Below are 25597 nucleotides of genomic sequence, written 5' to 3' on the forward strand. Positions count from 1 at the left end.
AGCACAAATTCTGACTCAACAGGCAAAGGGTGGGGCCTGAGATTCTGCATTTCAAATAAGCTTCCAAGTAATGAAGCTGCTGAAGGTCTGGGATCACGTTTTGAGTAGCAAGGGCCTAGAGGTCCTGTTAACCCCACCACACCAGGAAACTAGGCCCAAGGTGGCACTTTTCAGTATTTTCACTAGACTCAATTCTGAATCCAAAAGTGCTTTTTCAAAAATAAACAAATGGGACCTAATTAAACTTAAAAGCTTTTGCACAGCAAAGGAAACCATCGACAAAATGAAAGACAACCAACTGCATGGGAGAAAATATTTGCAAATAATATGACCTATAAGGGGTTAATATCTAAAAATATATAAACAGCTCATACAACTCAACATCCAAAAACCAAACAACCTGATTAAAAATTGGGCAGAAGACCTGAATAGACATTTTTCCAAAGGGCACATGCAGATGGCCAACAGGCACACGAAAAGATGCTCAACATCGCTAATTATCAGGGAAATGCAAACCAAAACCACAAGATATCACTTCACATGTGTCAGAATGGCTATCATCAAAAAGACCACGAACAACAAATGTTGGCGAGGATGCAGAGAAAAGGGAACCCTCATACACTGTTGGTGGGAATGAGAATTGGTTCAGCCACTGTGGAGAACAGTATGGAGGTTTCTCAAAAAACTAAAAATAGAAGTACCAGATGACCCAGAAATTCCTCTCCTGGGTATATATCCAAGAAAACCTCAAAACATTAACTGGTAAAGATACATGCACCCCAATGTTTATAGCATCATTATTTACAATAGCCAAGACATGGAAGCAATCTAGGTGTTCATCAAAGTGTTCATCATGAATGGATAAAGAAGATGTGGTGTGTGTGTGTGTGTGTGTATGTATATGTATATATACACATACATGCATGTATATGTATGTATGTGTATACATATATAATGGAATATCACTCAGCCATAAAAAAAGAATGAAATTTGCAACAACATGGATGGACTTGGAGGGTATTATTCTATGTGAAATAAGTCAGACGGAGGAAGACAAATGCTGTATGACATCACTTATATGTGAAATATTAAAAATACAACAAACTACTGAATATAACAAAAAAGAAATAGACTCAGACATAGAGGACAAACCAGTGGTCACCAGTGGGGAGGGGAAAGAGCGGAGAGACAATCCAAGGGCAGGGGAGTAAAGGGTACAAACCATTATCACAAAACAAGCTACAAGGATATATTAGACAACACAGGGAATATAGCCAATATTTAAAAATAACTATAAATGGAATATAACCTTTAAAAATTATGAATCACTATACTGCACACCCGTAACTTATATAAATAACATTGTACATCAATTCTGCTTCAATTTTTTAAAAGTGCCTTTTGCTGAATCATCTCAGTATCTGGTCTGGAAGATCTAGCTGTCCTACCAGGGCCTGTCGTGAGTGAACACTTCTTCACATCACAGTAAACATTAACACTTGCTTCATTTAAAAAGAAGGGAATAAAAGGGAATTAAAAAAAAGAAGGGAATAAAAAAAGAAGGGAATAGATATCCACTTAGGCACATACCCTATAAGCAAAGTGCTCTCCTGTGGAGGATGTGGGGAACCTGTCCACAACTGAGGGTTTCATCACCTTCTCTGTGCCAGGAGGGTGTTGAATGTGGGTGGGTCATCAGACCTGCTAATATACTGTTCCCACGAAGAGCTGTGGGGTTTCCTGGACCCATCTGCCACAATTCGTAACATTTCTCTCACTCTGTGCTCAGAAAGAATTCTTCAAGTTGGTTTCATAAATAATTCACTTGGCTTTTGTCAGTTTATTCCGTTATTCAATCCCTCTACTGGGTTTTAAAACTGGAACGTCGTGTTTTGTTTTACGGATGCGATAATCTTTGAAGTCTCTGTGAGAATACTAATTAGAATTTTTTTTTAAGTCTTCTTTCTTATATTTTTTTTCCTGTGGCCACTGGCTTTTCTGGTTCACCTGTGGCCACTCTTTGGCCACTGACTTTCCTCAAATGTCCAGCAATTCTTCTTTGTCTGCCCATCTTTCGTAAAATGAAGATCTAATGAGCGAGGACGGGTACCTCAGGAATTTGTAAGATCTCGCTTTGATTTCCTTGGGGAAGCTGCTCCTGAATGATGCTGCTGAGAGCTATGGGCAGCCTTGCCCTGGGGTGAGTGAGAGAAATGTAAGAAAAATGAATGAAGACTTAACTTCAGAGAAGGAACAGGATGGAAGGTTGGGCATCCACTTTGGCGGAGGGCAGTGGCTCTGGAGGACCAGGGCAGCCCAGTCTGGAATTCAGTTATTCTTGTGCCCACCACAGGGCACCCTAGGGAAGACCCTGTGCACAGTGAACAGCTCCAAGGTGTGGGCTGGGCCTGGGCTCTGCCCTTCCTCTGAGCCTCTGCTGTTCCTGAGATTCTTCTAGAGCGTCTCAGCATTTCTGCTTCTTTCCCTATGGCGGTCTACGGTTTCCTAAATTCTGAATAGTCTTTCTGTTAAACTAATTGTGTCTTGTAGAAACTTCCCAAATTAGGCATCTACCACTCTACCACTGATACCTTTCCTTGTTTCCAGTGAGGTTGTGCATTTTCACTCATTTTTATACCTATTTTGATCATTTCAACGATTTTGGGAGGCCATCAAGGTAAACACATGAACTTTTTCACCATCATAATTTAAAATCTTAACTTGTTTAGAAATTGTATGTCAATATATGTGTATGTGTTTATACACATACATACATATATGTCATCTGTGTGTCTAGAAAGAAATAAAACATTAACTATGGTAATGTATGGATTATAAGTTTAAGGATGACATTATTTCCTTTTTACTCTTATATATTTCCCAAGTCATATTCCTTTTTTTGGATGCCGTTATTTTTTATAACAAAGTCACGTATCATAAAATTCACCATTTTAAAGTGTACAGTTCAGTGGTTTTTAGAATATGCACAAAGGTATATAACCATCACCACAATAGGTTTTAGAACACCTTCATCATTCCCCCAAAACCCCGTATCCATTAACAGTCACTCTCCATTCCCTTTTCTCTCCAGCCCTTGGCAACCACTAATCTTTCTGTCTCTGTAGATTTGTCAATTCTAGTACATATTTCATAAAAATGGAAACACACAGTGTGTGGCATTTTGCATCTAAGTTCTTTCACTTAGCAAAACACTCTCAAGGTTCATCTATGTGATAGCATGTACCAGTACTTCATTCCTTTTTGTGGCTGAATAATATTTCATTGCATGGATATACCACATTTTATTTATCCATTCATCAGTTGACAGACATTTGGATTGTTACCACTTTTTATGGACAATGCTACTATGTATGAACTTCATGTGCAAACTGTGTATTACTTTTATAATTAAAAAACACTGCTTTAGAAAAATTACAAAAATATTTTTTCAAAAACAGTCAATAAGTCAAACTTTTCACTAATGTAGACTGGCTCTGTTCCTATTACTCAAAAGCGTTTCGTTTTACTGTACTCTTAAGACCTGTCTAATACCTGCAAATACTTGGATCTAATAAATTATCTAGGAGTAAGCAGACATTCTTGCATTAACTGGTGGTCAACTGACAAGTTTACCCTTTTTTTCAACATGGTGAAAGTACACTTATGTATGTTGACAACTTCTATGGTATTTCTAATCATTATATCAGAAGAGTAGGTCTTCCTTTTAAGAATACCATCTTAGAATGTATTTCACTCTGTCACGTACAACATTCAGAAGGCAATACTTGTGCAATGAATTAAAAACCTGCCCAGACGGTGAAAAAAAAAAAAAATCTATGTTACCGCCCACTCATGGAGTGCAACCTTTAGAAAGGGATTATTTCCATTACATTTTCATCAGGGACTGGCAAAGAAAAGTATATCATATTATTACAGAGCCTGGAAATGAAATGACTTCCAGGTTGCTAGGCAACCCAGTAACGTTAAAGGCCCCAGGATCTGTGATCTCTAGAGACACTCTCAAATTTCATTAAAACCTTCTCATAACCATCACACAAAAAGTCCATGTGGAGTTTATAAACAGACTTTCTTTCTTGACATAATAATGAAGGAATTTTAAAAAAAGCAAATGGCATCAAAACTTGTGTGGTACTTAAAACCAAATATCTTTGTGACCCAATTAATGAAACCTACAATGCTTCTTGGGGTTTAAAGAAAGAAAGTACTCTCAGTTTATAGTAAATAAAAGTATTTAATATCCTGAAAAAAATTATACTGTGTAGAACTTAACAACTTTCTTTGACAAAAGGATAAATCTGTTCTGTGTATAAATCAAGAAGGGAGGCGAGGATAATTCGAAATGAGAGTCCCAGTCATTATTTGCTTCCAGGAGGGTCATGACAGTGGCATGTTTGCAACTGAAATAGGAGAGCAAGATGCTACGGGAAATAATTCTCAGGAACACTTTCAATACTTTTCCTTTAGCAATGTTGTTAGAAAAAGCTAATCCCTGAAACAGAAAAAGTTATGACAGGTCTCAGTAACGACCCCTGAGATACTGGTCTAGGATTTTTGGCTCAACTCCCTAAGATGTCAATGAGAATTGGTCTCTGTACCCCACATGTCGGCCACCTAACCTCCTCATCTATCTCCTGAAGTCCTAAGGAGGGATACTAGAAAGAGATCGTGTGGGTTTGCTCAGTTACTCATCCACCCCACGAGTCAAAACACTGAAAGATCAAAGTAAATGTCTACTGACATAGATCAGAAGGGTCGTTTATTGTGATGGTTAATTTTAAAGGCAAATTCTTAAGCAGAAACTATGCCTGAATGTGGGATCATCAGATCTGCTAAGCTAAAAGGGTGATTACAGAGTGGCAAAGGGTTCTTATTACCCAAATTTTTATTTTCAAAAACCCAGGCCCCAGGAACTTGGGGCATGGATATGTTTACTGATAAATTGATGGGTGATTCTCTCTCATGTACACACATACACACAAACACACACACACGTGTTCAGCCAGGCCTAGGCACAATGTTTTTTGTTTTTTTAAATTAGCATATCTGTGATACAGAAATCAACTGCAAAGGGAAAATTCAAATCTTACAAAAGATATGGGATTTCATTAAATCATTGCCAGTAATAGTGGAAGAATTACATAAAGTCTCTTTTTTTAACACCTTTATTGGAGTATAATTGCTTTACAATGTTGTGTTAGTTTCTGCTTTATAACAAAGTGAATCAGCTATACATATACATATATCCCCATATCCCCTCCCTCTTGCGTCTCCCTCCCACCCTTCCTATCCCACCCCACTAGGTGGTCACAAAGCACCGAGCTGATCTCCCTGTGCTATGCGGCTGCTTCCCACTAGCTATCTATTTTACATTCGGTAGTGTATATATGTCCATGCCACTCTCTCACTTCATCCCAGCTTACCATTCCCCCTCCCCATGTCCTCAAGTCCATTCTCTATGTTAAGTCGGAAAGAGAAAAACAAATACCATATGCTAACACATATATATGGAATCTAAATAAAATAAAATAAAATAAATGATTCTGATGAACCTAGGGGCAGGACAGAAATAAAGACACAGACATACAAAGTCTTTGAAGAGGGAAGGTGTGACAGACAACACCGGATGGTCACCAGCTAAAGAAGAGAAAAATCTCTTCAAGTGTGAAGAAAGGGCAGGAACTTCAAAGGGGAATACTAATTTGAATAGCAATGGAAAATTAATGAAGACCTTAAACAGTTTTGCAAAAAAGACCGCATTTTACGATGATGCTGAGAAGGTTAGATATGAAGGCTGTTATAATGTGCTATCATGCACTTTTGAGAATGTGAAAGATGACACGCAAAAATGTCTAGAATTGCTGGTACAGCCCAATGTGATGGAGGAAAAGGGCCCAGCTACAGGCCGCCCTGGCAGGGTTCGGGTAGGTTCTGCCCACTCAGAGCAAGACAAGCCCTCTGTTGATTCTCGTGGGCAGAGAGACGTGGGGTCACCTCTGTCCTGGCTAGAGTCAGGAGAAGGCCCAGAACTCTGCAGGCACCAGCAAGGTCCCTGCCTCTTGCTCACAGCCTCATGCATTCTGTCTGCGCAATCTCAGTCGGGACCAGTCTCCAGCACCCACACTTCATCCTAGTTTACATTGATCACAATGCAGAGCCCAGGTCTCCCAGGTCACCCCTCTTCCCCTGGGCTCACACCCACAGTGCTCTGTACAGCCCTTTCTCGGGTTCCTTATTCACGGAGATGGCTCCGTGGTCCTCCCTGCTGCTTCCTGACCATTCCCCACTTCTCCTCCATTACCCCCCAGGGTTTTTTGCTTTTTTCTTTTTTTGCAGTACGCGGGCCTCTCACTGTTGTGGCCTCTCCCGTTGCAGAGCACAGGCTCCGGACGCGCAGGCTCAGCGGCCATGGCTCACGGGCCCAGCCGCTCCGCGGCATGTGGGATCTTCCCGGACCGGGGCACGAACCCGTGTCCCCTGCATCGGCAGGCGGACTCTCAACCACTGCGCCACCAGGGAAGCGCCCCCGCCCCCCAGCTTTAAACCTAATGTCGCCAGAGAATACCGCCTGCTACTCTTCCCTGCTGCAGCTGTGGATCACTGGGTTCCCAGCTCACTGTCCTTGTCCCCAGTGCCACTCTTGTCACAGTGCCTGGTAATACTGCCGTCCATAGAGAGGGTCCTTCTAGTACCACTCAGGTCTCTGGTTTTCCTTCCCATGACCCTGTCTTCCTCCACACTTCAGACACTCACTCCTGTGGTTTTACTCTAGACCTGGTTTTTGCCATTAACTGGCAGCCTTCCAGAATCCACATTCGAACAGCCCATGTTCTGATCACCACCTCTCACCGTTTCTCCCTCCAGTCCAGACTTCTCTTACTTGGAATTCCAGACCTGTAGATCCAACAGCCAACTAGACATTCCCACTTGGATGGCTGACAGGCATCTACCCATAACGTGTCCCAAACACTGCTTCCGATTTCCCCTCTTCCCCCAGACCAGCTCCTCCTGAGTTTTGGCCATCTAGGTTTTGGGCTGGGCCCAAACTGGAATCATCTTTGACTACTGTTTGCCTCACAGCCCATATCCAATCTGCTGACAAATTCTACTGGTTGTACTGTCAAGATTTATGCAAAGTATAACCGCTCCAAGCCATGACCAGGACTCCCCAGGACTGCAATAACCTGTTGGCATCTCTCACCCCTCACCCGCTTCAATGACCGCTCTCAGTGTGGCAACCAGATCGCCTCACCCTTCTGCTCAAAACCCTCCACAGGCTCTCGTCTCACTCAGGATGAAGGCCAGTCTTTGCAAGGATAACTTCCTCCCTCCACCAAACCCTTCTCTGTCATCTCCCTCACATCTTACGTATCTATTTCTTGCTTATTTTGCTTTGGACACACTGGCTTCCTTGGGGTTCCTGGGTAGGCACCTGCCTTGCAGACTTAGCAAATGCTGTCCCCTGTCTAGTGTGTCTTGCTCCAAATCTCCCCCTGGCTTCCTTCAGGTCTTTACTCAGATGTCATCTTGGTGAGACCTTCCCTGGTCACATCATCCAGGGCTGCAGATGTCCCACTGTGCGTCCTATCTTTCTTTCCGTCTATATGTTTCTTCTTAGTGCTTTTACTATCTAAAATATCAATAGTTTATTTAATAAATGCAGTTGCCATCTCACTCTCCCTGGTAAGCTCCAGTAGAGCAGAGATCTTAGTCTGTGTTGTTCGCACTGAACAGGCACTGCATAACTACTTGCTGAGCGAGTGGTCACTCTTACTTAGCGAAGACTTTTTCTGCACAGGCTTACAAAATGCGAAGTGACCCATTATAAGAATGTCTTCATAATGTTGTTAAAAGACAAAATCAATGCATTTAAATAAATTTCAGTTTTATTTCTTGAGATCAAGCCCCAGCCACACATTTTGTCATTCCTTACCACAGTTGTTAGGTGGCCAGTTTAAGTGAATTTACATGAAGTGGTGGTTAGTTTTCCAGTATTACTTATTCCAGAACAAAAAGGAACCCCTGTGTTGCGAAATCATATACCTAAACTTGGTCAAGTATTTCTGTTGATCAATTTCAAAACACTTGCTTACACAAAACAACAAGAGGTCATAATTCACCTTTAAATTAAACTTTTCTAACGGCTTGAATTTAAAATACTCCCTCAGATAAATATTTAAAGTATCAACTGAAAGTTTTTTTATCTTTAGCTTTTCCCATGATTATTTAAAAACTGAAAACCCAAAACCCAACTCTGGTTCTTCGTCATATACAGTATAACAACTTGAAAACAACCCTTTTGAGGAAAGGAAGATATTCCTATGAATATAATGTAGACATTAACTATTCTTTTAGCGGACAGAATTCATTTATTAAAATTGTTATAGATCATACAAAGGAAAATTACATTTAAAATATTCTTTTAAATACAAAAATTAGAAACATTTAGTACAGGTCTTCCTAAGGAAAGGTCCTCCAGAGCAATTTTCATTGCTCTCTGTATCCACAAGGAAGTAAACGTGTTCATCTTAATTTTTAACATGCTTTGAATGTTCACTATTTTCAGAATGGTTTTGTTAAAAGCATGTCATGGGCTTCCCTGGTGGCGCAGTGGTTGAGAGTCCGCCTGCCGATGCAGGGGACACGGGTTCGTGCCCCAGTCCGGGAAGATCCCACGTGCCGCAAAGCGGCTGGGCCTGTGAGCCATGGCCGCTGAGCCTGCGCATCCGGAGCCTGTGCTCCACAACGGGAGAGGCCACAACAGTGAGAGGCCCGCGTAACGCCAAAAAAAAAAAAAAAGCATGTCATTAAAAAAATCCCACATTACCAAGGGAGTCTAGAGCATTCTGCACAGCAACAGCTGCACAGTGGGCTTGATGATGGTCAGAATGATCACGAAGAATCAGGAAAAGTCCACAGTTACTTATAATCACTATCACTTGAACCAGATAATAAGTACCTATAAATGGGAATATTCAAAGTTTGAATAAATAAATGATCCCTCACAGCTTCTTCCCCTCCTTGGTCACGAGGAGGATACAAAACATAAAACAAATTCCAAGGACCCTTAGCTGTTTACTTATAATTTACAATGGGTAGATTCTCAACAAACTAATACTATACAAGAAAGCAGCAGGTCTTCTCTCTTTTTGAGGGATACCTGTTCTCAAGGATAGCAGATTGGTCCTTTCCACAGTTTAAAAATTAATGCTTAAAAATTAACTACTTCTTTTGCTCCATCACCATTAGCCCATTTTTTATAGTCTTTTTATAGTCTTTTCTTTAAGAAGTTGTGGGGAATACAGATATTCACACAGTGCCAAAGCATCTCTGTGAGGATTACTTAGTGATTGCGAAGGGAAACACGTATCTACCTGATGGAGAAGCATAAGATAACCCCTTACCCAAGCAATCAAACTTAGCATCACTGAAAGTGGGCAGCCTAGCATCATATGCTTCCCGATGGGATACAAGATTAGGGGCCATTACCAATGAGATACTGTGACCAAAAATGCTGTGAGGAAATATTCATACTATTTCAGACTGTTGGGCATTCTACCAGACAACTGACTCAGACTCTCCAAAAAGTCAATTTCATAGGGGAAAAAAAAGGCAGGAAGACTCTTCTAGATTAAAGGAGACTAAGAAAACAACAAATTCAGTATGTGAGCCTTGACTGGAACATGGCTTTTTAAAAAAAAGCTATTAAGTCGTTTTTTAACTAGGAAAATTAAACATGAATTGGGTATTAATGATATTATGAATCGTTATTAATTTTCTTGGGTGTGATAATGTTATTGGGCCAAGTGTCATGATTCCTTTGCTTTCACATGATTTAAAACACACACGTAGAAATAAAAAATATCAGGGTGACAACATTTTGTGTGAATAAAGTACATACAGAGACTTGAAAAATATGGTGAAATGATAACAATTCTGATAATAATTCTTGATTACATAGGTTCCCAATCATATTACTCTTTCAACTTTCATGTGGTTTTGAAACCTTTCATAATAGCAAGGTGGCTAAAGATACCATCCATGGCAACGGGAACGGAAAGAGGAAAAGACTCATTAGAGAACGAATTTTATCTGACAGAAGAATTTCAGGAGGCAGGTAGGGAGCTGAATCTCTTGAAATAAGAAGTCAAAACAGAAGGGAAATTATGCTGCCCAGGGCCCACAAACATCAGACTGAGAAGGAGGACAGGAAGGTGCCCAGCCTGACCTTGAGGAACCTCCATGTGGGAAGGGGCAGGGGAGAGGGCACATGCACACAGGAAATGTGCGCGAGAATGAGACATGTTCAGAGGGATGAGACATGTTGCACATCCTCAGGAAACCCACGGCAAAGATCCACATACTTCCTCTCTGAGGTGGATGTGGCTTCACTCACAGAAACACAGAAGTTTCGGTCTTGAGAGCGACTGGCTGTAAATGACCCTATTCCACTGGCCATAAGCTTCCTGATTTTGTCTTGCTCAGAATCTCAGGAATGTTCCCTCAGGGAACTAAGGAAAAATTTTTCAGCAAGATGTTTCTTTTCTTTGTTGGAAAGATACAACCAAATTAATCAAAGAGTTCCCAATTAACTTGTGAGTCCTATGGCAATCGCGGGCATAGATGCTCATCCAGTGTAACAATAAATGGTGTGCATGGATTCAGGGAAAGAGCCCTCTTGGAAACTCCTAAGAGCATCCTCTCAGAGTCTCAGGAAAACGTTCTAAGGGACGAGATTTCACAAAAATTGATTACATTTGCTTTTTACTCCTTTGGGTACATAGTGTTTCTCTAAAAATTTTCACTGGCTTCACAACAATCTCCCCACTTCTTTCCCTTTAGGAAAATAAGTCAAGAAAAGAAGGCCTTACCATGAGAAAAATAAGCTAGGAGGGAGAGGTATCATTTTGCCTTCTTGTTACGCCTCAAGGAATAGTTCTTTACTTTTCTAATAGAAATTAGGTCCCTTCTGATTCTACATCTACAACTCATCCTGCTCCTAAAATAGAAAAAGAATGGCTGCAGATTTCCTAGTTTCCTCATTTGGTCTCTTCAGAGCTTTAAAAACTCTGTATGTGAAGAAATGCTATTACACTGATTTTCAGCAACACAACATCTCTGCTCTCCTGGTGAAAATGGAAAGGACCAGGGGACCTACGTGAGAATTTGGAAGAAAAATAGTGGCGAGCATAGCAAGATTTTCTGAAAGCGGCAGGGTAAAGGGTCCCCAAGGGATGGATATTTGTAATAATCTTTAATACTATTCACCCTCAGAAAGCGAGCCCAAGTCCCACTGCTGCCACCTCTGCTGTACCAGGTAGATGGGTGAGCGGGCAGGTGAAAGGAGTTAGCAACCTCAGCGTGTTACGACCACCCTCTGCTTTCAGAGAGCAGTCCGTTTTACAGAACAAGTTTGTGGTGGCTTGTGTGTAGCCAATATTTTGAGTGTTGGAGTAAAGCTAGCTTTAATTAAGTGACAAGCAGCTGATCCATGATCATTACCCTGAGAAAACTCCCACTGATATCAAGTTTAAGGGACAGGTAAACCTGGCAGCAACCGGAAGGATCTCCATCACATTTTTAAAGCCAGAGTACAAAGTATAATTATAAAACCACCAAACATCCTGGTAAATTACAGTACATAATTAAATTCTCAGGTTTCCCCAACATTTTCTCAGTGTTCTAAATGCAGACTAAATAAGGAAGAGCACCCTAGGGGCAAAACATATCCCAACCCCATCAGCACAAATTAAACATCTTATTTCTTTCATCTGTTAGTGAAAATTCTGCTTTTAGAAAGTTACAGTCACAAGATTGGGAGCTGAAACAGATATTTCAAGAAAGGGCCTTTTGTGTAACTCACAGGGAGGAATCTGCCACATTATTCCTAAGATGGCTCTCTAATAACCACAGTTTACCGGTCATGGACACGCTTATTATGTGGCCTTAGAAACTGTAGGGCCAAGGGTATTTTGGGGTTGCCCTCTCTGAAATCATCCCGGCTTGCTCAGCTTTGGGGAAAGAGGCACTCCTCAATCAGGGCTTAAAAAGAGACAGTCTCACAGAGTAGAACCCTCTTGTTTTTAGAAATGCTCCGAAAGCGATTTACAGATTCAGTGCAATCTCTATCAAAATTCCAATGGCATTTTTCAAAGAAATAGAACAAACAATCCTAAAATTCGTATGAAACCACAAAAGACCCCAAGTAGCCAAAGCAATCTTGAAAAAGAACAAAGCTGGAGGCATCACACTCCCTGGTTTCAAACTATATTACAAAGATATAGTAATCGAAACAGTATGGTACTGGCATTGAAAACACACAAATATATCAATGGAACAGGATAGAGAGCCCAGAAATAAACCCATGCATATATGTTCAATTAATTTTTGACATAAGAGCCAAGAATATTCAATAGAGAAAGGTCAGTCTCTTCAATAAATGGTGTTGGGAAAACTAAACACATGCAAAAGAATGAAACTGAATCATTATCTTACACCACACACAAAAATTAACTCCAAATGGATTAAAGACTTGCACATAAGACCTAAAACCATACAACTTCTAGGAGAAAACATATGCAGTAAGCTCCTTGACTCTGGTCTTAGAGATGATTTTTTTGGATCTGACACCAAAAGCAAAGGCAACAAAAGCAATAAACAAGTGGGACTACATCAAACTAAAAAGCTTCTGCACAGTGAAGGAAACCGTCAACAAAATGAAAGGCAACCTACCTAATGAGATAAAATATCTGCAAATCATATATCTTATAAGGGAATAACATCCAAAATATATTAATAGAAAGAGCTCATACAACTTAATAGTAGAAATGCAATCTGAATAAAAAATGGGCAGAAGACCTGAATAGACATTTCTCCAAAGAAGATATATAGATAGCTAGCAGGTACATAAAAAAATGCTCAACGTCACTAAACATCAGGGAAATGCAAATCAAAACCACGAGGAGATGTAACCTCATGCCAGTCAGAATGGTTATTATCAAAAAGACAACCAATAACAAATGTCGGCGAGGATGTGGAGAAAAGGGAATCCTTGTGTACTGTCGGTAGGAATGTAAACCGGTGCAAACACCATGGAAGACAGTGCAGAAGTTCCTCAAAAAATTAACATCAGAACTACCATAAGGCCCAGCAATTCCACTTCTGGGTATATATCGAGAGAAAACAAAAACACTAATTCTAAAAGAAATATACACCCCAATGTTCACTGCAGCATTATTTACAATAGCCAAGATATGGAAACAATCTAAATGTCCAATGATAGAAGAATGTATAAAGAAAATTTGATACACAAACATACACACACACACACACACACACAATGGAATATTATTTGGCCATAAAAAAGAATGAAATCTTGGGACTTCCCTGGTGGTGCAGTGGATAAGACTCCATGCTCCCAATACAGGGGGCTTGGGTTTGATCCCTGGTCAGGGAACTAGATCCCCCAGGCATGCCACAACTAATAGTTTGCATGCCACAACTAAGGAACCCATGAGCTGCAACTAAGGAGCCCACCTGCTGCAACTAAGACCTGGTACAAGCAAAAAAAAAAAAAAGGAATCTTGCCATTTGTGACAACATGGATGGACCTTGAGGGAATTATGCTAAGTGAAGTAAGTCAGACAAAGATAAATTCCACATAATCTCAATTTTGTGTGGAATCTTAAAAGAAAAAAAAAATGGAAAGTAAAAGCCAAGCTCATAGATACAGACAATAGATTGGTGGTGAGGGGTTGGGAGTGGGTACAATGGGTGAAGGGATTAAAAGGTACAAATTTCCAGTTATAAAATAAATAAGTCATTGGGATGTGATGTACAGTATGGTGACTATAGTTAATAATACTGTATCGTATAATTGAAAGTTGCTAAGAAAATAAATCTTAGAAAAAAATGTATAACTATTTATGGCAATGGATGTTAGCTAGACTTACTGTGGTGATCATTTTGCAATATATACAAATATCTTGTACACCTAAAACTAATATAATGCGATATGCCAGTTTTGCCTCAATTAAGAAAAAAAGAATTGCTCCCAAGAAGGAGTGTTCACTTAATAAATGTCCTTTGAGGTAGGTCCTTAAAGAGCTTGTCTTTACCTCCTTAACTTCTTACAATCAGAAGGCTGCACTTAACAAGCCTCCTTAATCCAGTTACTGATTCAGGTAACAAATCCAAATTGCTCCCTGCCTCTCTATCAAGTCTGGCTCCCCCAGGCCACTGAGGAGAGCCTGAGACGCCAGCCCCCTTAAAATCACAGGAAATCTTTGCTCACATTCTTTCTATCTCCCAGGTTCCCATCCTCTATGCATCTACCTATCCAATCTCACCCCCTTCTAAGAAACTTGGCAGGGATAGTGTGGAGGGGACCGAAGCATCAGACGGGGGAACAACTAAATGCCTTTTAAGGTCCCTCTCATTCTGGCCTGTGCATCTACAAAGCACTCAAATGAGCTCACAATATACACTGAAGAACAAAAATGAACAATTGCCAATAACAAAAGTAGAGATTTTATAGACATTTCTTACTCAGCTCAGTGGATACTTATTAAATACCAATTACATGCCGGGCACTGTGAGAAAGCTTTATTTCACTGTAAACATAATTTGAATTCAATTGAGATGCTACCACTGTCCTTTGGTTTCAGAGACCAGAACTTCCTAATTCTAATAACAGTGTCCGAACTCCAAATGTTTGGTCCCCTCTGGCCTATCCTGGTCCATTTCTTATGTCTGTCAGTCTAGCCCTGTGGATTTTGGGGCCATTATTCAGGATGTGCTTCTTCCCGGTCCATGCATGGATGACCAACACATCCTTCTACACACTGCTCAAACACCATGTCCCGGCCAATCTCCTCCCCAAAGGGAATGTTTCTGTGGAACTTTGCTGGCTCCTCTAGCGTGGCACTGATTGCATTCTGCTTTATGATGAAGCTGGCGCTTCTCTCTCACTCCAGTTAGGGATCCCTGAGAACAGGCAGCAGGAAGAGCATATCTTACTGTCTTAGTTCCCCCAGTGTAGAGGATGCACATAGTAATAACTATTATTTTCCCATGAATGAAAGAATGAATCTCTTCGGTGCCTTCTAGATCGAAATTCAGTCAAGTTCAGCTTCACAAATACCCTCAGAGTCCAGATCAGTCCTGGACAGAGCAGCAGCAAGGTGGCTAGCTACTTGGCAAGAGCACAAGCTAGGGTCAGGTCAGCTTGGCTGGTCCCAGCTCTGCCGAGTCCTAGTTGGTGGCCTTGGGAGTGTTACGTAAGCTCTTTGAGCCTTAGCTTTTAACCTGTAAATGGAAGCAATCACTGGAGCTGACCGCTAAGGTAGCTGTGAAGATTAAATGAGATAATTCACCAGAAGTCCTTAACACAGAAACATCATCTGCTGACAACCTTTCATGGGCTAGACACTATAAACACGCTGAAAAAGACCACATCACTACTCTGAACAAGGGTAATGTGAAGGTGAGAACAGATGGTAAGCTGACAGTTACAAAGCAATGGCAACCACGGAGGTGAGGACAGGAAGCGGCGAGAGAGAGGGGAAGGACCACATCAGTCGAGAGTGCGCGCTGGCATCATACAACTCTGGGTCATCTGCTGCTGTTTCTCTCCAAACGTACTGAACTCAGTACTAAGTTTAAGCAGAACCGAGCCTCAGGATAGGCAAGTTCAAGGCCCAGAATCCCTGATTGTGTGTTTTGCACCACTTGAACCCAACACTGACCCATCCATGGCTAATTTAGAAAGTTTTCAGAAGATTATAAAGCACTTATCACAGATGGCTGGTAAACTTTATATTATGTTTACTTTACTACAATTAAAAAAAAAAAACAAGCAGATGAGCAGAACCAGAAACTACTTCTATTTTCACATACACAGATAGAGTCACTTGGATTCAACTTTTCTTCCACCAACAAAACCTACCTGGCCCTATATGTGGCAGGTCAGAAACTATAAGGAAATCATTTCAGACAGTAAAATTAACTAAAAGATGGTGTAATCTGGTTACTTTGACCAAGTTGGGGTCTAACTGTTTCCTGCATGATTAAATTAACCTGGTTTTTAAAAATGATGTAATTTATTCCAAAGATAGGTCCATAATCTCCCTGCAATTCTAAAATCTAGAAAGCTCTGAAAATCAAAACTTTTATTCTTAAGTTTGGTTCAAAACCATATTTGGTGGCAAAACCTGACCTAACCCACGTGGGGTCACATATAGTTTTTGTTTACCCACTTGGTGTGAATGTTCATACACTTTGCAGCAGAAATATTACCATGCTTGACTACGGTACCACCCCAGGTGACTGCTGTGGAGTCATATCATATATAGTATAAGCACCATGCCCAAAAGATCTGGAAATTATAAAGTCCAAACTAAATATGGCCCTAACATTTTCAAATACGAGATGGTGAATCTCTATAAAATTAATTGTATCAGATGTGAGGTCAATATCCCCAAGCTTTTGTTTCTGTACCAAACACACGATTCTGCCACATGTACGTATCACTCATATTACCATATTTTCTAGTACTTGACCTCACATTGACTCACCAGTTTTAAATGAATAAAACTATTTTTTGAAAGAAATATCTTATCTCTACTGAAAAAGCTAGTCATCTGAGAGGCTTCCTCTCTGTTAAAAAGGGACATTCTGAAGGATTCGAGAGGTGTTAAAGACACAGCAGTACCAAATTGAGACCTTCCCCTTAAATCATCAGAAAGATCAAAATAAAATGGAAGAGGAAATATTTGCCTTACTATGTGATTCAATGTCATCTAGTGCTAGGTTGGAGTACCATGCCCAAGATCTACTTTCCCCAGAAGTATTTATCCTACACTTTGGGAGGCTCACTTAGATTGTGTCATCATCCGGTTACTCAGGGAATGACTCCACTAGACAGGAAGCATTGCTGCGGTTGGGAGGTTTGGCTGTACAAAAGCATAATGTAGCAGCGAGGAGGGTAACTCTCTATCCCTGTTCTAGTTCTGTCACCCATAACCTGCTGTGTAGATCTAGCTGGGTCACGTACTGCAGCTGTCTATCAAACTAGCATAAAAACTGTCTTGAAGGCAACTCTCTGGAGCATCCATAGCCTCCACTGCCAAAGGACACCTCAAGATAATTGGATCTAGAAGTGAACACAGAATGACAAGCCAGAACATGACACAGACTAATGGGACCTCCACTCCTCGACTAACTTCCACAACTGCTGCTGTAAATAACGGCCTTCGAAAGCAGCAGAACAAGATCTACTGTAAAAAGAAAGTCAGTCAGTCTTCAAAAGTACTTTCAAGTAAACATCAGCTATTTATATTTTTAAAAATAAAATAAATGGGGCGATGGACTTCCCTGATGGCTCAGTGGTTAAGAATCCGCCTGCCAATGCAGGGGACACAGGTTCGAGCCCTGGTCCGGGAAGATCCCACAAGCCGCAGAGTAGCTAAAGCCAAGCGCCACAACTACTGAGCCTGTGCCCTAGAGCCTGCGAGCCACAACTACTGAGCCTGCGCTCTAGAGCCCGTGAGCCACAGCTACTGAAGCCCGTGCACCTAGAGCCCTGTGCTCTGCAACAAAAAAAGCCACCACAATGAGAAGCCCGTGCACCACAATGAAGGGTAGCCCCTGCTTGCCGCAACTAGAGAACACCCTGGTGCAGCAAAGAAGACCCAACGCCGCCAAAAAATAAAATAAAATAAAATAAAAAAATAATACATGGGGCGAAAGGGAAAATTTTTCCTACAGTACCACACTGGGGGTTAGAAACGTTGTGAGTTTGAAAATCTCCCTTTTGCAACCATTAAAAAATTTAAAAATAACAACACCACATTGATTTAATGAAGTGATCAAAATTAACATCACCAGTAAAGGGCAAACAGACGTCATAAGCCTCTGGATCTGATGGATTGAGAAGGACACAGTATGTCTTCTGGGGCTTACCTGAATCCAACTGTCCAGAAAACATCAGAGAGACCTACATTGAGGGAGAGTCTATAAAACATCTGGCCCGTTCTTCAGAAATGTCATGAAAGACGAAGAAAGGCTGCAGAACTATTCCAGATTAAGGACACACATCTACTAAAATACATGATCCTGGACTGGTTTCTACACCAGAAAACAAGCTATAAAGGACATTATGGGGACAGCTGACAAAACTGGAATACAGATGGCAGATTAGTAAAAGATTTGTATCAGTGTTAAATTTCCTGGTTTTGATAACTGTAGTTAGTTAAGTAACAGAACATCCATTTCATTAGGAAGTACACACTCACACACTAAGGAGTAAGCAAGAACAATGTGTATAACTTACTCTCTCACAGTTCAAGAAAAATACTTGTACATGCAGATAGAAATGCAGAATATGATAAATGTTAACAGTAGGTGACTACGGGAAAAGGTAACTGGGAGTTCTCTGATGAAACTAGGTCGAAAAAAATGACAACTCCCCATCTACTGGCTGCCACTGAGGCCACCCACCCAAGCCCCAGTTTCTGTGTGGACTCACCATTCTTCTGAGAGTCCTCAACAGAAGCTTCTGCTCCTTCGGGTCCTCTTTGGACGTCAGTAATTCAGCAAAATTCTCTGCATTTTCGGGAGACAGGCTGTCTGGGTTTTCTCCTCCATACAACTGAACCAGTATAGACAGACACTTGGATGAAACTTCAAAAATTTCAGGATCCTCGTTAGGAAGCTGAAAATTAATAAATTGGACGACTTAAGCTTAACTGAAGATGGTGCTGGTATTCCTCAAGAACCACAGTAAAATTTGGCGTAATGGATAAAATGTCAGTCTGAGGACAAAGTTTAATGAAAGGAGTATTTTTTTGAATGGATCTTTTTCAAAATGCATACAGTAACTCAAACAAGGCTAAGAGCACAAAATCAGAAGGAAATCCTGCAGTCCTTTCTTTAATCCATAGTGATGAATGACCTGTGACAAGCAAAGGACCAACATATATTTTATATGCATATGTATAGATGCATATATTCATACAGGTGTACGTGCATCTATAGGTGTGGAAACAGCTTGATTTTTCCGAGGCACAACCCTTACATTCTTGTTTACTTAACTTGTTTAGGAAAATCCACTTTCTAGAAGATATTAAGAAACAGACAAGGTTGAACTTGTCTGTTTCCAAATCATTACTGACTAAACAGAGAGAAAGCATTGTTTCTGTATTAAAAGGTATATTATGAAATAATAATCATACCATAAGCGTTTTAACCTTTTAATGTTTTATTTTATTTCTAATAGCTTTGTTGAGCTATAATTCCTGTGACATACAATTCAGTCATTTAACATATATCTGCCATTCAATGGTTTTTAGTATTTTTCAGAGTAGTGCAACCACCAACAGAACCAATTTTAGAATTTTTTCATTACCTGAAAAAGAAACCCTGTACCTTGTAACCGTTACCTTCACGTCATCTCTTCCTCTCTACCCCCAGTCCCCGCCCAGTGCTAACGTGCTTTCTGTCTCTCTGGCTTTGCCTATTCTGGACATTTCAGATACTTGAAATCATACAAAATATGACCCTATCTGACTGGCTTCTTTCGCTTAGCATGTTCTCAAGATTCATCTATGCTGTAGCATGTATCAGTATTTCATTTCTTTTTATTATGTAGTAATATTCCACTGTAGGGATATACCACATTTTGTTTATCCATTCATCAGTTGATGGACATCTGAGTTGTTTTCACCTTTTGACTAGTATGAATAACACTGCTGTGAACATGTGTACAAACGTTTTTGTGCAGACAAGCATTTGTTTCTCTTGGGTATATACTTAGAAGTGGAGGTGCTGAGTCATGTGATAACACTATGTGTAACTTTTTTTTTTTTTGCGGTACGCGGGCCTCTCACTGCTGTGTCCTCTCCCGTTACGGAGCACAGGCTCCGGATGCGCAGGCTCAGCAGCCATGGCTCACGGGCCCAGCCGCTCCACGGCATGTGGGATCTTCCCGGACCGGGCCACGAACCTGTGTCCCCTGCATCAGCAGGCGCACTCTCAACCACTGCGCCACCAGGCAAGCCTATGTGTAACTTTCTGAGGAGCCGCCAGACTGTTTTCTAAAGCTGCCATTAGCACCAGCAATGCATGAGGTTTCCAGTTTTCCCACATCCTCACCAACACTTGTTATTACCTGTATTTTTAATTACAGTCATCCTAGTGCATGTGGAGTGGTAACTCGTGGTGGTCTTTCATTTGTACCTCCCTGATGGCTAATGATGTTGAAAATCTTTTCATGTGCTTATTGTTCATTTGCATATCGTCTTTGGAGAAATGTCTATTCAGATACTTTGCCCACTTTTTAACATAGGTCATATGTCTTTTTAGAATTGAGTCTAAGTGTTCTTTATATATTTTATGATTATAAAAATCATAAAATATATAAAGCAGATATATGATTTTCAAAAATGTTTTCCCATTCTGTGGGTTGCCTTTTCACTTTCTTGATAGTGTCCTTTTTTAAAAAAAATATTTATTTATTTGGCTGCGCCAGGTCTAGTTGCAGCATGTGGGATCTAGTTCCCTGACCAGGAATCGAACCTGGGCCCCCTGCATTGGGGGCACTGAGTCTCAGCCACTGGACCACCTGGGAAGTCCCTTGATAGTGTCCTTTGAGGCACAAAATATTTTTTATTTTGATGAAGTCAAATTTATCCATTTTTTAAAAGATTTTTTTGATGTGGACCATTTTTAAAGTCTTGATTGAATTTGTTACAATACTGCTTCTATTTTATGTTTTTTTGAGTTTTTGGCCATAAGGCATGTGGGATCTTAGCTCCCCGACCAGGGATTGAACCCACACTCCCTGCAAGGGAAGGCAAAGTCTTAACCACTGGACCACCAGGGAAGTCCCTATCTGTTCCTTTTATTCCTTGTGATTTTGGTGTCAAACCTAAGAAACCATTGCCTATTTCAAGGTCCTGAGATTTAAGCTTCTTCTGAGAATTTTTATAGTTTTAGCGCTTACATTCATTTTTAAGAACTTTATAGTTTCAGCTTTTACATTTAGGTCTTGATCCATTTGGAATTAATTTTTGTATATGGTATGAGTAGGCGACCACCTTCATTCTTCTGCAGGTGAATAAATCTTATTTTGAGATATTTGCAGGTTCATATACCATTGTAAGAAATAATACAAAGAGATACCACACATACTTCACCCAACTTCCCCAATGGAAACATCTTGCATAACTATAGTACAAGATCACAATCAGGAAATTAACATGTATATTAGGACAGCCACTCCTGCTTTTTAAAAATTAATATTTGCATGGTATATACTTTTCGAGCTTTTACTTTCAACCTGCCTGTATCATATTTGAAGTGAGATTTTTGTAGACAACACACTGTTAGACCATGTTTTGTTATCCATTCTAGTCATCTCTGTCTTTTAATTGGTGCATTTAGACCATTTACATTTTTATGATAAATATCAAGATGCTAGGGTTTAAGTCCAACATGCAATTTTATTGTCTTCTATTTATTTCCCCTGTTTCTTATTTTTCTGATTCCCTCTCTCTTTTTTTAACTTTCCTGTGGGTTACTTGAACATTTGTTTTGTGTTTTCATTAAGTATTATTAAATTCTCTTTTATTCCCAATATTATTTTCTTAGGGTTGCCATAACAAAGTACCACAAACCGGGTGACATAAACAACAGAAATGTATTACCTCGCAGTTCTGGAAGCTAGAAGTTCAAAATCAAACAGCAGGACCCTGCTCCCTCTGAAACTCATAGTATGAATCTTTGCTTGCTTCTTATGACTTGCCGGAAACCTCTGGCATTTCTTAGTTTGCGGCTGCATAATTCCCATCTCTGCCTCCGCCATCACATGGCTTCCTCCCCGTGTGTGTCTGAATTTACACGGTTGTCTTCTTACAAAGACACCAGTCACATTGGATTAGGGGCCCCCCCCTACTTGAGTATGACCTCATCTTAATTAACTACATCTAGACCATCAGTAGTTTCAAATGGGGTTTAATATTCTGAAGTGCTAGGAGTTAGGACTTCAACGTATCATTTTTGTGGCGGACACAATTCAACCCGTTACACTTCCTATCAACTTTCTTGTGTGCTCAGCTGTTTATTCACCTTGGTTTCTCTCCTTCTGGCTGTTATGCTTCCCCAAATGTCTGGTGGTCCTTGGCTTTCTATTCTTGAATGAAAGATTGGTCAGATTATTATAGGCAGCTGGCTTCCATTTCCTTTCCATTTGTATATGTCTGATTCTTCAAGTTGCCTCCTCTGCCTGCGTTCTATGATTTCCTCAAACTCCAAATGCTTCTTTCTCAAACTCCAAATGCTTCTTTCTAGGGCATAACCCCAAACTAGAAATCACATCAGATAGTTCATTCTCTTTACAGTGCAGTTCTTGACCTATTATGTTGCAATAAAGCAGAGCAAAATTAATAAGGGAAGGGGACTGACAGGCCTGCCTGTTCTAAACGTGCATCTTCAATTAGCCTGGTTGAGTGCCTAGGGCCTCCATCAGTTTTCCACTCTGAGTTTATAGATCATCTGCATCTGTTCCTACCTTCTGGTTAGTTTCTTCCTATGTATGTTCTGGGTGATAGGTTTCTTCACTGTATTTCGATTCAGTTCCATCTGCTTTCTGTCATCTAGTAACCGCACAAAATTTCTTTTCCACTAACAGCTTCTCCTTCCATTCTCCCATGATTGTAAGATATTTAATCCTTTCTCTATTTTCATAGCTTTTGGGTAGTTAGTGAGATACGAACAGGCATTCATGCTTCTATTTCAGTCTACTTTAACATTTCTTCATTTCTGAGTTAGTTTTGCTTCACTGTTGAAATGATGGGAGGATGCTTATCATAAGTAATAATTTCAAAGATGGCTTATTTCTTGGATCCTTGTAAACTTGATAATGTTTGTGTTTTGTTTTGTTTTGTGTGCCCTGCCCCACCACTACCAAAAAGATTGTGATGGTATAAAAATCTTTCCATCTTCCCTGGACTAACAGGATAAGATTATACCCAAGTGCTTGCAAAAACAAACTAGCAGAAAAATACACGAAACAATGGTTTTTAAGACACTAGACATCAGGTAATGTAGGACAGTGATGCCCAAGGGATGGAGAACAATTGAGGTGAGCTCTACTCTTGTCCCAGGTCAGAGGCTTACGAGGTCACCAGGCCTAAGCACAGGGACGGCAAAACTGAGGTGGAAACCAGCAGATAAAAATTTTAAGTTGAGGAGACAGAGCGAAAAGTCTCAGAAAAACCAAAGCAGCTAGAGTTCATAGGACAAAGTACCAGAGAGAAGGGAGCAGGCCAAAACTCACTCTGAAGACACAGGTAACCTGGATAGCACTTTAGCCATTAGAGAAAATGAATTTACGGTTAAAAGCCTTCCTACAAAGAAAACTACAGGCCCAGATGGCTTTATTGGTGAATACCAAGTCTATACAAATTCTTCCAGAAAGCTAAAGGAAATGGAAACTTCCAAACTCATTCTATGTGGCCAGTACTATCCTGATACCAAAACTAGACAAACACATTCCAAGAAAAGACAACTTCAGTCCAATAGCCCTTATGAATATAGATGAAAAAATCTTCAGCAAAGTGTTAGCAAACCAAATTCAGCAACATATTAAAAGTATTGTATACTATGGCCAAGTGGGACTTATCCTAGGAATGTAAGGCTAGTTTAGCATCTAAAAATCAATGTTAGGTGCAACATTAATAGAATAAAAGACAAAAATCATAAGAGCCTTTCAACAGTCATAGAATAAGCATTGGACAAAATTAAAACCCCTTTTAGGATAAAAAAAAACTCAGCAAATTGTAAATAGAACAGAACCTTCTCAAATTGATAAAGGATATCTAGGGGAAAATCTACAGCTGACACCATACTTAACGGGTAAAGAGTGGATCCCTTCCCTCTAAGATCATGAACAAGATAGACGTCCATTCTTGCCAGGTCTATTCACCACTACACTGGAAGTTCTAGCTAGGGCAATAAGGCAAGGAAAAGAAATAAAAAGCATCTAGAAAGGCAAACCCTATTTGCAGATTACATGATCTTACATACAGAAAATCCTAGAGAATCCACTTTTTTTACTATAAAAATAAACAAGTTCTGAAAGGTGGTAGAATAAGAGATCAACATACACTAATATGTATAAAATAGGTAACTAATGAGAACCTGCTGTATAGCATAGAGAACTCTACTTAATGCTCTGTGGTGACCTAAATGGGAAGGAAATCCAAAAAAGAGGGATATATGTATACGCATAGTTGATTCACTTCGCTGTATAGCAGAAACTAACACAACACTGTAAAGCAACTATATCCCAATAAAAAAAAGCAATTGTATCTCTATACACTAGCAATGAAGAATCTGAAAACTAAATTAACAATTTCACTTATAATAGCGTCAAAAATAACAGGATATTTAGAACTAATGTTGAAAGAAGTACATAACCTGTACACTGAAAAGTGAAACATTCTTGGAAAAAATTAAACAAGGTACATAAACAGTAAAACATTCCATGTTCAAGGATTGGAAGAGTTAACATTATTAAGTTGGCAACATACCCCAAACTGATCTACAGATTAAAAGCATTCAGAGTTGCAGCTGGATTTTTTTTTTTCAGAAATTGATGATCCTAAAATTCATATGGAAACGCAAGGGACTAAGAATAGCCGAAACAAACTTACAAAAGAAGAATAAATTTGGAGGGATCACATTTCCCAATTTCAAATTTTGCTACAAAGCTACAGTAATCCAGTAAATGTAGTACTGGAATAAGGACATGCATAATGATCCATGGAATAGAATTTAGAGCCCCTAATTAAACCCTTACATTTATGGTAAGCTGGTTTTCAACAAGAGTGCCAAGACAGTTTAATGGGAGGTGGTGAGAAAAATGGTCTTTTCAACAAATGGTGCTGAGACAACTAGATATCCATACGCAAAAGGACGAAGTTGGACCTGTACACCACACCACATCCAAAAATTATCTCCAAAGGGATCAAATATCTAAATACAAGAGCTAAACATATAAAACTTTTAGAAGAAAACATAGGAGTAATTACACCTTTGTGTCCTTGGGTTAGGCAATGGTTTCTCGGGTAGGACACCAAAAGCACAAGCAACAACCAAAAAAATTTTGATAAACTGGACTTCAACAAAATCAAAACATTTTGTGCTGTAAATGATACCATGAAGACAGTAAAAAGACCACCCACAGAATAAGGGAAAATTGCTATAAATCTAATACCTAATAAGGGACTTGCATACACACACAATATAAAAACTCTTACAACTCAGTAATAAAAAGACAAATAACATAATTTTTCAAAGGCAAAGAAAATAGACATTTCTTGCAGAAAGGTATATAAATGGTCAATAACAACAGGAAAAGATATTCAACATCATTAGCCATCAGGGAAATGCAAATCAAAACCACTATGAGATACCACTTCACACCCACTAGGATGGCTGTAATTAAGAATACAGACAGGGCTTCCCTGGTGGCGCAGTGGTTGAGAGTCCGCCTGCCGATGCAGGGGACACGGGTTCG

General features: G+C 40.0%; 1 protein-coding gene across 2 annotated transcripts in view; it reads right to left on the reverse strand.

Annotated features, from left to right (window-relative positions):
- ULK4 (unc-51 like kinase 4) overlaps positions 1 to 25597 on the reverse strand; it is a 511648-nt gene that overhangs the window by 103693 nt on the left and 382358 nt on the right. For both annotated transcript variants that reach the window (XM_024753918.1, XM_024753910.1), the window contains one exon: positions 18545 to 18730. In XM_024753918.1, the coding sequence (XP_024609686.1) occupies positions 18545 to 18730 (186 nt within the window). The remainder of the gene's footprint in view (positions 1 to 18544; positions 18731 to 25597) is intronic.

Source organism: Neophocaena asiaeorientalis, unplaced genomic scaffold (genome assembly GCF_003031525.2).
Source record: "Neophocaena asiaeorientalis asiaeorientalis breed wild unplaced genomic scaffold, Neophocaena_asiaeorientalis_V1.1 scaffold121, whole genome shotgun sequence".
Taxonomy (NCBI): Eukaryota; Metazoa; Chordata; class Mammalia; order Artiodactyla; family Phocoenidae; genus Neophocaena; species Neophocaena asiaeorientalis.